General features: G+C 34.0%; 1 protein-coding gene and 4 non-coding genes across 6 annotated transcripts; 1 reads left to right on the top strand and 4 right to left on the bottom strand.

The window, feature by feature from the left end:
* The first annotated feature begins 5783 nt into the window (after positions 1 to 5783).
* On the top strand, positions 5784 to 9822 carry LOC121251574 (chloroplast processing peptidase-like). Of its 2 annotated transcripts, none has more exons than XM_041150855.1 (6): positions 5784 to 5879; positions 6338 to 6952; positions 7817 to 7954; positions 8598 to 8684; positions 9440 to 9502; positions 9613 to 9822. In XM_041150855.1, the coding sequence occupies exons 2-6, from the start codon at positions 6416 to 6418 to the stop codon at positions 9694 to 9696; spliced, it is 909 nt and encodes a 302-aa protein (XP_041006789.1). In that variant the 5' UTR covers positions 5784 to 5879; positions 6338 to 6415; the 3' UTR covers positions 9697 to 9822. The 2 variants fall into 2 exon arrangements, with proteins under 2 accessions (XP_041006789.1, XP_041006788.1); XM_041150854.1 differs by having other exon boundaries at positions 9440 to 9507.
* Positions 9823 to 11606: 1784 nt separating this feature from the next.
* Positions 11607 to 11703, bottom strand: LOC121253723. Its single transcript, XR_005938447.1, has one exon. It is a non-coding gene; the product is annotated as a small nucleolar RNA Z43 (small nucleolar RNA).
* A 524-nt stretch (positions 11704 to 12227) lies between these two features.
* LOC121253720 lies at positions 12228 to 12315 on the bottom strand. The gene has a single exon (XR_005938444.1). It is a non-coding gene; the product is annotated as a small nucleolar RNA snR60/Z15/Z230/Z193/J17 (small nucleolar RNA).
* An 86-nt stretch (positions 12316 to 12401) lies between these two features.
* On the bottom strand, positions 12402 to 12484 carry LOC121253736. Its single transcript, XR_005938460.1, has one exon. It is a non-coding gene; the product is annotated as a small nucleolar RNA U83 (small nucleolar RNA).
* Positions 12485 to 12935: 451 nt separating this feature from the next.
* LOC121253724 lies at positions 12936 to 13036 on the bottom strand. Its single transcript, XR_005938448.1, has one exon. It is a non-coding gene; the product is annotated as a small nucleolar RNA Z43 (small nucleolar RNA).
* Between the last annotated feature and the right edge of the window lie 2073 nt (positions 13037 to 15109).

Raw genomic sequence — 15109 nt, 5'->3', positions numbered from 1 at the left:
TGAGATGATAAAATATTGTTAGAATATTATTTTTTAATATTATTATTATTTTAAAATTTGAAAAATTTGAATTGTTTATTATATTTTATATTAAAATTTAAAAAAATTATAATGATGAATTGAAATGCGGGTTTGGGGGGTAAGATGAGAATTTTGTGTTTTGTTTGAGAGTTTAAAATATTGTGTTTTAATATTATTATTGTATTGAGATTTGAAAAATGTGAATTGAGATTTAAAAAAGTTGAATTATTTATTATATTTTATATAAAGATTTAAAAAAGATATAATAATGAGATGAGATGAGATGAGAATTTTATATCTCATCCCATTCCCCAAACCTGCCCTTAACTTACAAACGAAGCCTTAATCTCAAACTATTACAGCTATGATTATTCTTTATAATATTGGAAAGATAAGAGTTCATGGCCAGGCTGGGGAAGAAAAAGTGGTCGCCAGCTCATGCAACTTTCGTCTTCCTTCTCCTGCACATGAGTGATGTGTCTGTCATAATTCTTTCTGTTTTTTTTTTTTTTTTTTCGTTTGTGACCGTTGGTCTGTGGTGGGCTCACTATAAAAAAGTGTCGTCGGTTGGTCCTTGAATCTAGAAAGCAGCGTTGACGTGTTTTATGAGCCTAATGAACTTCCACAAAACCCTCAATTTTTTTTTTTAAAAAAAATAAACAAAAATTCAAAAAAAAAAAAAGAAAATTAATGAAAAATGCTAGTACGATTTTTAAACTTGCCTATTCTATTCTTATATTTTATTTTTTTAATTATTAAAGATATTTAAAAAATATTTTTAAAAAAATATTTACACTAATAGGCATATTTGGAGTACCTATTCATATTTGGTGTACACCCATATTTGGGAGGTTTGACTCAATGTCAAATTTGTTTATATGCCTCTCAATTAAATTATTTATTTATTGTGGTTGTAAAAATGATTAAATGCATCTCTTCATTAAATTTGGTTAAAAATATAAGATTTGCTACTCATCGTCTAACATACAACACTTATTTTTTTTTTTATTCTTTATAAATTAATCGAGTTCTTCTACGCATAATTCATACACTACACATTTGATAAGTGAAAAAATAAAAAATTATGTGTAATGTGTGGTATGAAGATGTTGAATATAATTTTTTAACAAATATTACATTAGCACCGATTATGATTCATCACTGAACACACTTTCTTTGAGTGGACGCAAGTGTAAAACATTAAAAAAAACAGAATAGTATTAGAAAGGATAAAAAAACAAAAAAAATCATTCAAATAGTACACAAGATCTAAACAAAGGCACAAACAAAAAACCTAAAAGAAAAACATATAAAAAAAATAGTACATTAAAAACCCTTTAAACAAAAAAAAAAAAAAAAAAAAAAGAATTTATTTAGTGTTTCTGTCTCTGTTTTCTACTGGACCTCTTCATGCAATTACACTCTGCATATCCTCATATTTCTTGCTAAGCTCAGTCCTATTTAGTTTGGGACCTGGTAGCCATATAGTTTTGGCCTTTGTGGTTGGTTCTTCAAGTTGCTAATCTCCCTTAGTCTGGCAGCTTGTAGTCACCTGTAATTTTCCATTACAGTGCTTCAATAATGCTTGTTGACATATGTACTAAGTTCCGCGATGATGGGAATGTAGCTAGTTGTAATTTATTTGTTTCTTTGAATGGCATCTTCTTATGGTACCTGCATTGTCTATTCCTGTTTGATGGTGCAGCTTTTGCTTGAATGGTTTTAGTGGTTGTAAACCATCGTATGGCCAGGTAAGCTAGAATCGAAGTTGGAATGCCAGTTTATTAGAAAGCAAATTAAGAACTTCTTTTTGGTTGGAAAAAGGTTAAGGCTGCGTTTGGATGTTGAATTGAGTTGAGTTGAGTTGAGTTTAGATGAAAAATATTGTTAGAATATTAATTTTTAATATTATTATTATTTTAGAATTTAAAAAAGTTGAATTGTTTATTATATTTTGTATTAAAATTTGAAAACGTTGTAATGATGAGTTGAGATGAGTTGAGAGGGGTTTAAGAAACAAACGAACCCTAAAAATCACCAGCCAGTTAAGCTTTTTGAGACAGCTGATGTCTAAGCATGGTATTATAGCAATGACCCTTAAGTTCAACCTTGATTATACTCTATCTTCCAATTGAAAATGCTGAATTTCCAATCCTAACCCTAAATTAGCTTAGGGTTCCAATCCGAAAATCAAAATACACACAAAATCACAACATCAAACACATGTACAATCAAATCTCCACAGCACAGTTCACAAATCTCATCCTCTATCTTCATTTAATCCCAACCTTCCTCCAATCTTTACAACTCAAAAAAAAAAAAAAAAAAACATAAAATACTAAAAGAGCTTTCGGATTTGGGGCTCACCTTCAGCGACAATGATGAAGACAATTGCGACGGTGATGGCGACGAACACAGAGAGCGATGGAGATGAGCGACGCTGTGACGGAGTCACAGATACAATGACAAAGAGCAACAAAGAGAGAGAAGTGAGATTCGAGAAGGGGAGGGGGGGGGAGTCGCGGGAGGTGGAGGACTTAAACATCCCGTTTTTGTTTGGTTTGGACTGTTTTTTAAAAAAACTCCATAGAAAAAACGATGATGTTTTGTCTATGAATTCTTTCTTATATAATTATATATATATATATATATATATATATATATACTAGCAGTGGGACCAACGTGCAAGGCACATTTGTCCGGTTGAAAGAAATATATATATATATATATATATATATATATATATGGATTTCTTCAAGTGATAAATATTTCCAAACAAAATAGATTGACCATATCTAGAGTTAGTTTACAGATAATCAACCTGATGGGCCAACACATAGACACCATTAACTACTTCTAATGAACAACCAAATCATATATGTTGGGATGCCACATGCAACAAGAACATCATAGAAAACATCATAGGAAGGTAATCAAGTAGGCCACAGTTCATTTGTTGGTCAATGAAATAAAGGAGAATACAATAATGATAGAGCGAAACACAAATACATATGACAAAAAGTAGTTTTGATTGTTACGCTGCTGATAAATAGCACTTTTGAAGACACCATAGTTATCACCTGCACATAAGTTAATGAGGAAACCACTTATGTATTGTTATGATAATAATCGAATCTATACGGTTTTTGTCTCCCATAGAGCCATAAGTTTAATTATCATTATTACTATTTTAGATTTATCAAAAAAAGGATGAATAGTATAATCTCTTCATACCTTAAAAGATGAATGTAAAGTAGATGAAGAGCATAATAAATGAGAAATCCCAAAAAATAAATTTAGAAGTCAGCTATAAATTGATTATTGGTTATCCTTCTAAACCGATCACTAATAGTCACTTTCTTAACTATTAAATAAAACAAAAAATCTTTCAAAAAAAATATATAGATAATAGAATGGTAGTAAGCCTATCATTATCCTTACCAAATTATTTGGTCATACTAACGTACTTTCAGATTTTGTTTTGCTGCCACGTGACAACAAATGCATTTTTTATTTTTTATTTTGAAACGTGACAATAAATGCATGAACTAAAATTTTAGGTGTGCAGAAGCATTGTATGAAAACAGTAATGCATCATAGCTTGGGGAGACATTAACAGAGTTAATAATATATCATAAGTCTTTATTTGCATCAGTTCTTTTTTCTTTTTTCTTTTTTGGGTCCTTGTCAAGATTTTGTGTATTAAGTATAAAAAGATTCATAATGCAAGCCTACTGTTCTAGTACTACCAGCCCATCTCACTCTCTTTTTTTTTTTTTTTTTTCTTCCCCATTTTCATCCCTTCCCGAACCTTCTTCTCTTCATCTGATTCTCTCTTTCTCATCTTGAAATTTCACAAACCGGTCCCTCACTTTCTGCTCTCTCTTTCTACCCTCCCCCTCAAACCCACTCTCTCCATGTCTATCTTTCATATTGTTTCCTCTCTCTCTCTCTCTCTCTCTCTCTCTGCATTCGTTGGAACCAGACCTCTCTCTCTCACGGTTCCTCATATTCTCTCTCTGTCTCTTTCTCCATCATGCATCGGTAGCGAAATCAAAGTGCCGATTTTTCTATTGCTTTGGCAACCTATCGTTAAAAGAAGTGGTATTTGTTTGTTGAGAGATTCGACGACAGGTCAGATCGACTTCTCCATCTATTCTGTAAAGTTCTATTCACACAGGGATATAAACAGAATGAAATGTGTCAAATAAAAGTTATTGCTCATTCCAATTCACTTGCCGATAGGCTATTTTAAGAATAAGGAGATATAAATATATATATATATATATATATATATATACACACACATATATGAGAGCTTGGGAAGCCCCCTTATAGCACGAAATGCATAAATGTGCTAAGTTGGATAAGTACAGGAAAGTAAATAAAAAAATAAATTAAGGTTACGTTTGGATGTTGAAGTGAGTTGAGTTGAGTTGAAAAGATAAAATATTGTTAAAATATTATTTTTTAATATTATTATTATTTTGAGATTTGAAAAAGTTAAATGATTTATTATATTTTGTGTTGAAATTTAAAAAAATTATAATAATGAATTGAGATGAATTAAGAAGAGTTGAGGATACAAACGAAGCCTAAAACAATTAAAAAGTCAAAAAAGTCACGGAAGCTTCTATACTTTTTGCTTTTCTCCCTCTCTGTATCGCTAGTTCATCTCCCGTAGAGTTTCAAAAAAACAAATAAATAAAACTTCTCTGCTCCTGCACTAATGTCGATTCTTCCATCCACAACATTGTAGGCTTGTAGCATTTCTCTTCTCTTGGATAAAATACGTGTGTAAGTGATCTGTAAACATTTTTTTTTGAAAAATCCGAGATTACCCTCTTTGCATTTTATCTTCACTTGTATATGTACTTGATGATTTTTAACTAAATTGATAGCATCCATTTTATTTTCATTTATATGTGTATACTTTAGACCTTCTATAGCTTAAAAAAAATTGAAAAAAAAATGTAGAGCAGCCATGGCCAAAGTGTATGGATGGCCGAGCGTGGTTAAAGTGTATGGATGGCCAAGTATCAGGTGCAATCATAATATAAATGAGAGCAGCCATGGCCAAAGTGTATGGATGGCCACGAACACAATTGGTTAAGCTAGAGATGCTTGCAAAAATGAAGAATGTTCCTGTCAAAAATTAATTGAAATTAATAGCAGTACAAACATAAAATAAACAGAAATGCTTGGGATCACAACAATAGGTCCCGAGCATTTCTCTCGATACTGTTTTTAATTTTTTTTTTACTTAATGATTAAGAAAGTATTTTTTAATGATGTTGTGAGATTTTTTTTAAAATGTGTATGATGATTAAAAGATAAATGAAAAAAAAAAAAAGAAAAATAATGGGACTCTTGGGCAACATACCTTTGCATAGGGACGTGATTACATTTGCTATTCTACGGGCAAGAGATGTGATTAGTGAAAAATTGTAGAAAGTCTTTTTCTAAGGAGTTAAAGTCCGAATTGACGTGATTAAGGGGCTGCTGGTCGATGACAACGATAGGTAATGAGACTGCTGACATGGGTAAAATGGAGTACTGTTGTTTTATGCAAGGGTAAAAGGGAGTTTTCAACTGCTGACATGGTTTTCTACTTTTCATGCCTCTCCTGTTTGTGCGTTCTAGCATTTTTCTATAGATATATGGGTGCGGGGCGGGAGAAACCCGGAGTGGAACTGGGCCCCCTCCATCCCTTGCCTCTGCTGGTGGCTGCAAATGCGGGCAGGGCAGCGAGTGGGCAGCACCTGGGTTCTTGAGTTTACCAAAAGGCATTTGTCACGGTGATTAGCTTCGTCTTGAAAAAGTAAAAGTCGCCACCACATCTGACGCAGGAGATACACCAATGTTTTGAATCTCATCTCGTATCGGTCAGTACAGTCGAAATATTTCGTTTCTGTAGAGTAGCCGGTACAAAGAAGGATATAGTTTCACGTCGATAAGAATTTCAACCGTTGAGGCCCGTACTGGTCAATATTTCGGTCTTTACTTTTTTTTTAATTATTTCTTCAATTTACAAGCTAATTTTTTGACCCTCAATTCAAATCAGATTATATATAATTTATTCATATATAAAGTCTTTCGAAATAATATCTAAAACGATATCAATATTAAAAGAGAAAATATTTACAACAGTCTATTGTGTGCTGCAGCCGCAGTATGTAGGTTAAAAAAAAAAAAAGAGTGATGCCACTTAAAATGTGTGAAGAGTGTACGCTGGTGTACACTCAATCTCATATCAAAATATCACATTTTAATACCTAGACCGAAACGGTTACCCGTGGGATATTCAAAACATTGAAATCCAACCCAACAATATAAATTCTGTGACTTCAATTATCCCAAACAGAAATCCGACTGTATTGCCTGACAGAAAGGCATGCTATCTCTTCAATGTCTTCATGTCCTCCCTCCATCACCTTCCGTTGAAAACCCTAATTTCCCCTCAACCGGTTTCCTCAAACCCAGTAAATGTCTTTATTTTCCAATTTTCAACCTCCGCCCACTTTCACCCACCTACTTCGCCTCTATTTCCAAAACCCCAAATTTCCTGGGGTTTAGGCTCCAAAACCACAGAACCCACTTCCAAAGTCTCCACTGCTATGCTTTTAAGGACTCTGCAGAGGATACAAATGCTGTGTTGGAGTCTGGAAGTGGAGGAGGAGCAGGAGGAGGAGGGGGTGAAGGAGATGGGGGTGGTGGGGAAGGTGGGGATGATGGGCAGGTGGAGAAGAAGAGTGGGGGTTCTGGGCCTTTGCCAGACTGGTTGAATCTCACTTCTGACGATGCGAAGACGGTGTTTGCGGCACTGGCGGTATCTCTAGCGTTCCGGTCTTTCGTGGCCGAGCCGAGGTACATTCCTTCGTTGTCCATGTATCCTACATTTGACGTCGGAGATCGAATTGTGGCAGAAAAGGTAGGCGTGGTTTGTTAATATGGTGAAGCTTCGTTTATTTTTTTGGACTTTATGTTTGGTGACGAGGTTTCGATTATATTCATGCGTGTGATTGGATTGAGATTTGGATTGCAATATTACAATTTAGAAGTCTAATGTGAAGTTTATGTTTGACGACGGTAATGTTAGCTTGATACTTTCGCTGAAAAAAAATAATCTTGGAGTTTTGAAGTTGCGATGAACGGATAGGCTCCGCTGACATAGTTTAGTCGTCTAGTTTCTGGAGTAGGAAATCGATTAAGGTGATGGGATGTATGAAAGTTGAGTTTGGGGGATGCTCTTGGAAGAAGAAGCAAAGAATTGATTGAGTGTAGAATTGTTTTATGAGAATCTTATCTCATCTCGTTTGGATAATGAGATGAGATAAGATAATCTGTGAATAATAGTGAAATGATTTGAGTTAATTTGTTTTATGGGATTTTGGAAAATGAGAGAAAAAAAGTTGAATAAAAATGTTATAAAGTTGAAATATTATTAGAATATTATTTTTGTTTTAGAATTTGAAAAAGTTGAATTGTTTTTTGTATTTTGTTTGGAAGTTTGGATAAGTTGCAATGATTAGATGAAAAATAAATTGAAAAGTGTTTGTGTTTATGGTGTTTGGATATTGAGATGAGATGAGATGGGATGTGAGATGAGTTGAGAGGACTTTGCTATCCAAACCAGGCCTAAAAGTGAAAGTACTATGTAGATTGTAAATTTCCATCTTTATTTCAAACATTGTACTCAATATGCTGTTAATTATAGTGGTACTTTGACTATTGATGAGATATTTAATTTTGAAGTACATTCACCTAATGAAAATATATGTCTTGGCATTCACAGGTTTCATATTATTTCAGAAAGCCATGTGCAAATGATATAGTTATATTTAAAAGTCCACCAGTCCTTCAAGAAGTGGGATATACTGATGATGATGTATTTATTAAACGAGTTGTTGCCAAGGAAGGTGACATGGTGGAGGTGAGATCAAGGGACAAGGCCTTTTATGCATAACATTCTGTAGTTTTCTTCTTTGTTTAATAAATTTTGCTACTGCAATTCACATCACTCTGAAAAATTGTTGTTGTGTATAGCAATTTGTTATGCTAGAAAATAAAGAAACTAACGAAATCAGAAAGCAAGTGCAGAGTATGTCTTTCATCCTTTTTTTCAGAATATTTCATCTTACCTTAGGTCCACAGGATATCTTAAGTATTAGAAGTTGCACATATGCTTCTATCTCTTGCAGTGTGTGTATTTGTGGACATGTTTAAATAATCACATGTTACTTTTGTTTGCCTGTTTCCTTTTTGCTATTTTTGTATATTAATGAATCCACATGTGAAGCCTTACTTCCGTACATTGTCTCCATGTTCTTGTGTATGTGTGTATCTGTGTCTCTGCATGTACCTGTAGCTTAGATCTTGCTGTTGATAAGAAAATTAGGGAACCCCTTTAGCCTGCACATAAAGCTTGTCATCAGTCAGGCCTTAGCTCTGACTTTAATCTTGAATGTTAATGTACTCAGGAGAATATTTAGAACGAGTCCTTATTAAATCAGGCACTACTGTCTTTTGATATCTTGATCGGAAGAATCTAACCATGGGTAATTGTCTGCTTGCAGGTTTGTAAAGGGAAGCTTATAGTTAATGGAATCGAGAGACAAGAAAATTTCATCAATGAACCGCCTTCTTATGACATGGCACCAATTGTAAGTACCCCCCTTCACGTTTTGCCTCCTGCCCCCACCCCTCCACCCACTTCTTTTCCTGGTCTGATTGGATCTACAAAATCATATTACTATAATATCTCCAGTTTTGGAAATTTTGAACCAATCTTTGTTTTTATCGGTAAACAAGATTTTATTGATCGAAAGAATAGGCAATAGCCCAAGTATACGAGACATATACAAGAGCAACATCTAAGTGTGCTTAGTTTAGAGATACAAGGAATTCATGAAATGACAAGCCATAAAATCAATTACAAACGACCAATGGAGTTAAGTGTTGAAAAATAGACTTCTAAGCCAATCCATTGGCCGCACCTGCTCTTCAAAACTTCTTTCGTTCCTCTCCCTCTAAATATAACACCATAAACATGTTGTAACCATCTTCTAAATTGAGGCTATTTGAGAGTTGCCCTACATGGCTTTCCAAGAAGTTAGAAGGTCTATTACCCATCTGGGCAACACCCAAGCTAATCCCACCCAAGCAAAACATCATTCCACAATGTCCTAGCAATCTCACAATGAAGTATAGTAGATGGTCAACCGACTCTCCACTTTTTTACACATACAACATGGATCCATAACTATGATTTGAATCAAACTTAATTATAAGCCCCCAGTAAATAGCCATTTGAGCAAGAAATTGGTGGTTTCTTATATTTTGAGTCTTAAATTCTTAAATTTTTGCCGGCACCGTTGATTTCAAAAACACTTATTGAAGTTGTGAGTTTGTTTTGCAGCGTGTACCTGAGAACTATGTCTTTGTGATGGGTGACAACCGTAATAATAGCTACGATTCACACGTATGGTAATATATTTTAATCTCAACTTCTAAATCATTACTTTCGACACCCCTGGATTTATTTTCTTCTCTTCTAAATTCTTGCTTGTTTTATGAATGATATTTTGATAGGGGTCCCTTGCCAGCCAAGAATATAATAGGAAGATCAGTACTTCGGTATTGGCCCCCGAACAGGATTGGTGGCACGGTCCTTGAGGCTGGCTGCGCTGTTGACATGCAGGAGAGCGGTCCAGCGACCGAATGAAATCCAACCTAAGGATCACACCCACTGCAAGGAACCTCTACGATTGGATTATGACTCTTGTGATTATCCTATCTTTTCACCCTCTTAATATCTCCTTTCATTGTGCACTAGCACATTCTTTCCTTAAAAAGAAAGGGTAATATTTTTATTAGATGGGCTTATTTTTTTGTCAAAAGCTCCAGATCTCAATCGTAGATGATGTAAAACCACATTGAATCGATGTGCATCTTAAATTTCAATATTGATATAAATTGCTGACTTGCTCAGATCAACACAAGTGATGAACCTAAGTAATGTGTTTGCCTGATAGAAAGGGTAGAACAAATAGCTGGAGGGGTTATGACTTGGGAGTAATGAGCACTTGTCAGTTTGCGTTGACAGGCAGATAATTTTGCTACCGGAAACTATTAATTTACATAAGATTGGCGGGCGTCGGGACGGAGTCTGATCCTTCCTCCTTAGGATTCCTTGTAATTCCCTATAATTAGACTGAAATTCAGGTAAAAATTATGCAGTCAAGCTATAACCAAAATCATTTTTTCATCTTGTGGTTTGGAATTTTACATCAAATCGATTCCAAAATTGAGGATATCAAGTTGTGAATTTCAAGAGATTATCTGAAGAGTACACACTACACACCAAACTTTTTTTAAAATTTTTCTGCTTATCACTTATACACTATATTTGACGAGAAAAAATAAAAAAAAAATTATGTAAAATGTGAGTATATATATCTAAATGCATGTTGAAACAATTATATTTCGATGAACGACAAGAAAATGTTAATGTGTGAGATTAATTAGGGGTGCAAAATGAGAGTCGGAGTTATTCCAACTTGTGTAAACTCCGATTCTATTGAAAAATTAAAAAAAACTGACTCCGATTCTGTTTTGTTGAAGTTGGAATCGAGAAGTCTACACAAGTTGGTGTCTGTTTGGTCATTTCCAGAACGGAGTCGAAACGTGTAATAGCTAGAAGCCGAGATCAGTGATGTATGTGTCGTGAACATTGAGTATCAACCCTCGTTGATACTTCAGACAATCAATTAATGTCACGTGCTGTCTAAAGAATCACAACATTCGGAAAATAATTTAAGATGCTAGAAAAATCTTATAAGAAAAGATGTTTACATTCCAGTTTAGACTTGTAAAATCAATGATGAATGAACTCATGAGGACGCTCCTCGGCATTTTGGCATCCGAACAACTAGATCCATATTTCATAAAATTTCTTCAACCCAACAAGTGCCCTCCAAACCACTAATTTCAAATCTGAGGAAGGGCCAGTTGTATTTCATTTCTACAACTGCATGCACAGCCATCGCAAACACTGCGAGTTTAGAGATTATAATTTATACCATTCAAAAACTAAACTACAAAAGCTCTCTAATTTATCACACTACGAGTTCAACTCACTCACTTATTACCGCACCAAGCTACCTAAAATCATCATCATCATCTATACATTTTGTTCAAGCCATAAGCTCGACTTTCTATATTTCCAAGAACGCAGAGACAATGGCATTTTCTTTTAAGAAAAATTTGGTGCACATTATGCCATCCCACAGAAAAAGGTAAACATCATCTTCCACAGACCCAAAACACAAGACAGGCCCCCAAAATTAGTGACTATGAGGGGTGCTTCCACCTGTGTCCACACATGCAACAGACCACCACGATACCATATCAAACTACAAAGAGCCCTCACATGGCGAAGATAACAGCTTGCGGCAAACTCTCACTGCTTAGGAGCAAAATAAAATAATAATAAGGAAAGGAGATAGAAAAATGTTATTCACAAAGAATGCAGAGACGGATTACATTTATTTAATTCGATATGCTGTTCAATTTACAATTTAATGGGACTCAGAATATGGGTGGTGATATATCAGGATGGTCGGCAAGGCCCAAAGAGCCAATTACGACGAACGAGACCTTTCACACAAATCGTCACAGTCCCACAGGTATACCCCATAACATTTAAAAAATAACTTACAAAATCATTAGAACACATTTTAAAAGAAAAATATATACACAGCCATGTCCAGCTAGCGTTCTTGACAAATTGTTGAAGGGCTGACATCAACCAAATAAACATAGGCAGAGCAACCCTCATATGAACATAGCATCAATCAAAATTCGTCCATAAAAAATAAATTGTTGTTTTTAAGGCAAATGCAAATCACGGTTTCCTTTACCTTACATATGATTAAGGGCATCAGATAAACATTAAACACAGTTACCTTTCAGAAAAAAGCATAAAGCACGAAATTTCTAAATGGTACTGGAATATACACAACTGATATTCTTGTCCTGAGGCGAAAATAGAATTTTTATGGCAGGAACCACCACAAGACAGAGCCCTTAGGACTCGCACATAAAACCTACCTCCGGGAACCTAAATTCCTGAGGAGACTAGCACAACAACACACCACGGAGACAAAAGTAGCACATAACCATGCTATAAGAATATAAAGTATGAACTGGGTCATCAGATAGGAGCGAAAGACTTGAGATGTGATAATCACAGAGTATCATCTGAACTATGCTACTGTTCATCACACGACCCGTATACAACATAGAAAACTAGAAACCGACTAATCAACCTTCATTTAAACAAAAAACTGAACTATTAATCATGCAAGGAATAATATGAACGCCTCAGAAGGAAGGCAGTAGTTGTAAATGTAATCACGAACTTTCATACATTGCGCAAATACCGTTTGTTTCATCATCGGCAGCAGTTCATTTGACCAACAATTAGTTTCTTTTGATTGTATAAAGAGGACGGTAAAAGTTGAGACACCAAAAGAAATAAATCTTAATAAAAAAGAATCAGCTTTTAGTTCACTGCAGCTGTGAACTTTACGCATTACAAACCCATGATAATAAAAGCAAAAACTGGATGTCTCTTCCAGAGATTTCTCGGTAACCAAACAACATGTAAATTTACGCGAAAAAAAAAAGAACAGTTAAACAAAGAAGGCCTCAGAGAGAAGATTAGATTGATCAACATAGATTGATTCAGACATATGCTTGTCTTTAAAATATCTATTTAATCATCGGCCGACCCAGTATGCAAAATAAAATCAAACACAGAAACAAGACAAAACCAATCAGATCAACAACTTTCAAATACTAAGATACCAGGAAATAAAAAGAGGAAAAACAAAATCTTTTGCTATATAAAGGGGCTCAGAATATGGGTGGTGATATATCAGGATGGTCGGCAAGGCCCAAAGAGCCAATTACGACGAACGAGACCTTAAATCACAAAGAATCATCATCGTCCCCTGAGCTATCAAACACGAGATCACAAGAACACAAAAAGATTAGGGAAAAACAGAGACGTTCTGAATCGAGGATTAACGACTACAAGAGTACAGAGATAGCTATCGCATCCGAAATCCCATGAAATGCAGCCCGTAGCTTGGAGGCTAGATGACAGTCACGCTTGCTGCTGCTGCTACTTATAGAGAGGCGTCGAGTGAGGTCCTAGGGTTTGCGTTGTGGGTAAGGTTTTGTTTCGATTCTGCTATGATACGCGGGGTGTTCCCGGTAGGCACTAACACGCGCAACGAAACGAAGCGTTTTGGTGCATTGATAAATGTCGTTTTATTATTACCGTTTTTTGCGGACGGGTTGGTGATTGCTAATCTCATCTCATTTACTCAAAGATACATCTTTAAAATTATATTTTTATATATAAATATTAAATAATAAATATAAAATATTAGTATCTTTTATATATTATTTTTAAATTATTATTTTTATATATTTTACAATTAATACCGTACCAATTCTGTATATCTAAATATTATCAATTTCATATATCGACTAATTTTATCAATAAATATTAATATGTACTAAAAAATATTTTGTATCATCAATTTAATATAAATTTCATAAAATTAATTTTAATCGGTATGCAAAAAAAAATAGTAAAATAATGTTTGGAGAGTGAATAATAAAGAAATATTATTCATAATTATACAAAATTTTAAAAATAAATAATCTAATATAAATCAATTTAAAGAGATATTATATAAATATAAAGATAAATATAAAAATACATAAATCATTGTCAATGCTATAAACGGCGAGCTGCAGTTGGGGGATTAATTATAGCTTTGAGTCCAATAAAAAGGATATGGGTTATTCTTTGTATCTGTATAGGCCCATCAGATTCTCCAGTTGAGTAACTTTAGTTAAGCCCATGCTGGGCGTCTGTCATTTTCCTTGGTATTGAGCACACTAACTCTCTCTTCTTTTGGTTGTTACAAGTCAGAAGGATAAAGCGTCGGTGTAAAGGATTTTCCCATTTCATGCAAAATCAATACAACTGAATTATTCCTCTATTCTCTCTCTTTCTTTCCTTCCTCATCTAAGAGGGCACTCTTTGTGTAAAAGTGCATTAAGCTCATTACTTACATGAAATCCAACTTAATTAATTTATTGATATCTATTTTGATCCTTTTCCGGCCTAGTCTTTGTGCAGAAAAAGAAAATGTCCTCTAATTTTTAATTCGATAAAGAAAACAAACGGTTACGTATCTAACTTAAACAACCGGATTCAGATTCAGATTCTTCCTACAACCCGAGTGTAATCCAGACAGATACACTCGAATATACCTAGATTTCTGGGTTATAGACCGGACTGGTAAAAAAAAGGGTCCGATTGCACACCCTTAGAGGACACTCATCTTAAGTGAGCATTTTACTTGTTTCTGCTACTTAGGTGTAACATCACTCAAACATAAATATTTTCACACTAATCATTATAATTTTTTTAAACTAATAATTAGGCGTGATAAACGGTCCGGTAGACCGACCGTTTCGGTCCTGACTGGACTAGACTAAGACTGAGACCGGTCGGTCCTGGTCTACCTTTTAGAGGACAGAAAAGTTTCGGTCCGGTCCACGCTCCAATGTTTTTCTAGACCGGACCGGACTGAATGAAAAATTACAAAAAATATATATTTTATATATATTATTTATATAATAATTGTACAATTAACAATATAAAATTTTAAATATGTTATTAATACTTGTTAATATTCTATAAATTAACAATATTTTATATATTTTTTCATCTAACCTATCACTATTAACAATATAAAATTTTAAATATGTTATTAACACTTATTAATATTCTATGAATTAACTAATATATAATATCAATTAGTTAATTATATAGTAATTATATAAATTAATAATTTAATTTTCATCTAATTTATTATCATTGACCAAATAAAATATTTTTTTTATTGAGTTTGTTACATAATCCACATTAATAAGTCATTTAATTTAATTTAGTATTTTAAATAAATCTTTTTTATTAATTATTTAAAAAAAGAAAAAAATT

The sequence above is a fragment of the Juglans microcarpa x Juglans regia genome, chromosome 2S (assembly GCF_004785595.1).
Source record: "Juglans microcarpa x Juglans regia isolate MS1-56 chromosome 2S, Jm3101_v1.0, whole genome shotgun sequence".
Lineage (NCBI taxonomy): Eukaryota > Viridiplantae > Streptophyta > Magnoliopsida > Fagales > Juglandaceae > Juglans > Juglans microcarpa x Juglans regia.
Note: the sequence above shows the minus strand (reverse complement) of the source record. Positions and strands in the feature narration are given on the sequence as shown.

Excerpts from the sequence above, each read along its gene's own strand:
- LOC121251574 (XM_041150854.1), top strand. The coding sequence starts at position 6,416 with ATGCTATCTCTTCAATGTCTTCATGTCCTCCCTCCATCACCTTCCGTT. Across the intron at positions 6,953-7,816 it reads ATCGAATTGTGGCAGAAAAG|GTTTCATATTATTTCAGAAA; the intron begins GTAGGCGTGGTT and ends TGGCATTCACAG. Across the intron at positions 9,508-9,612 it reads AGCTACGATTCACACGTATG|GGGTCCCTTGCCAGCCAAGA; the intron begins GTAATATATTTT and ends ATATTTTGATAG.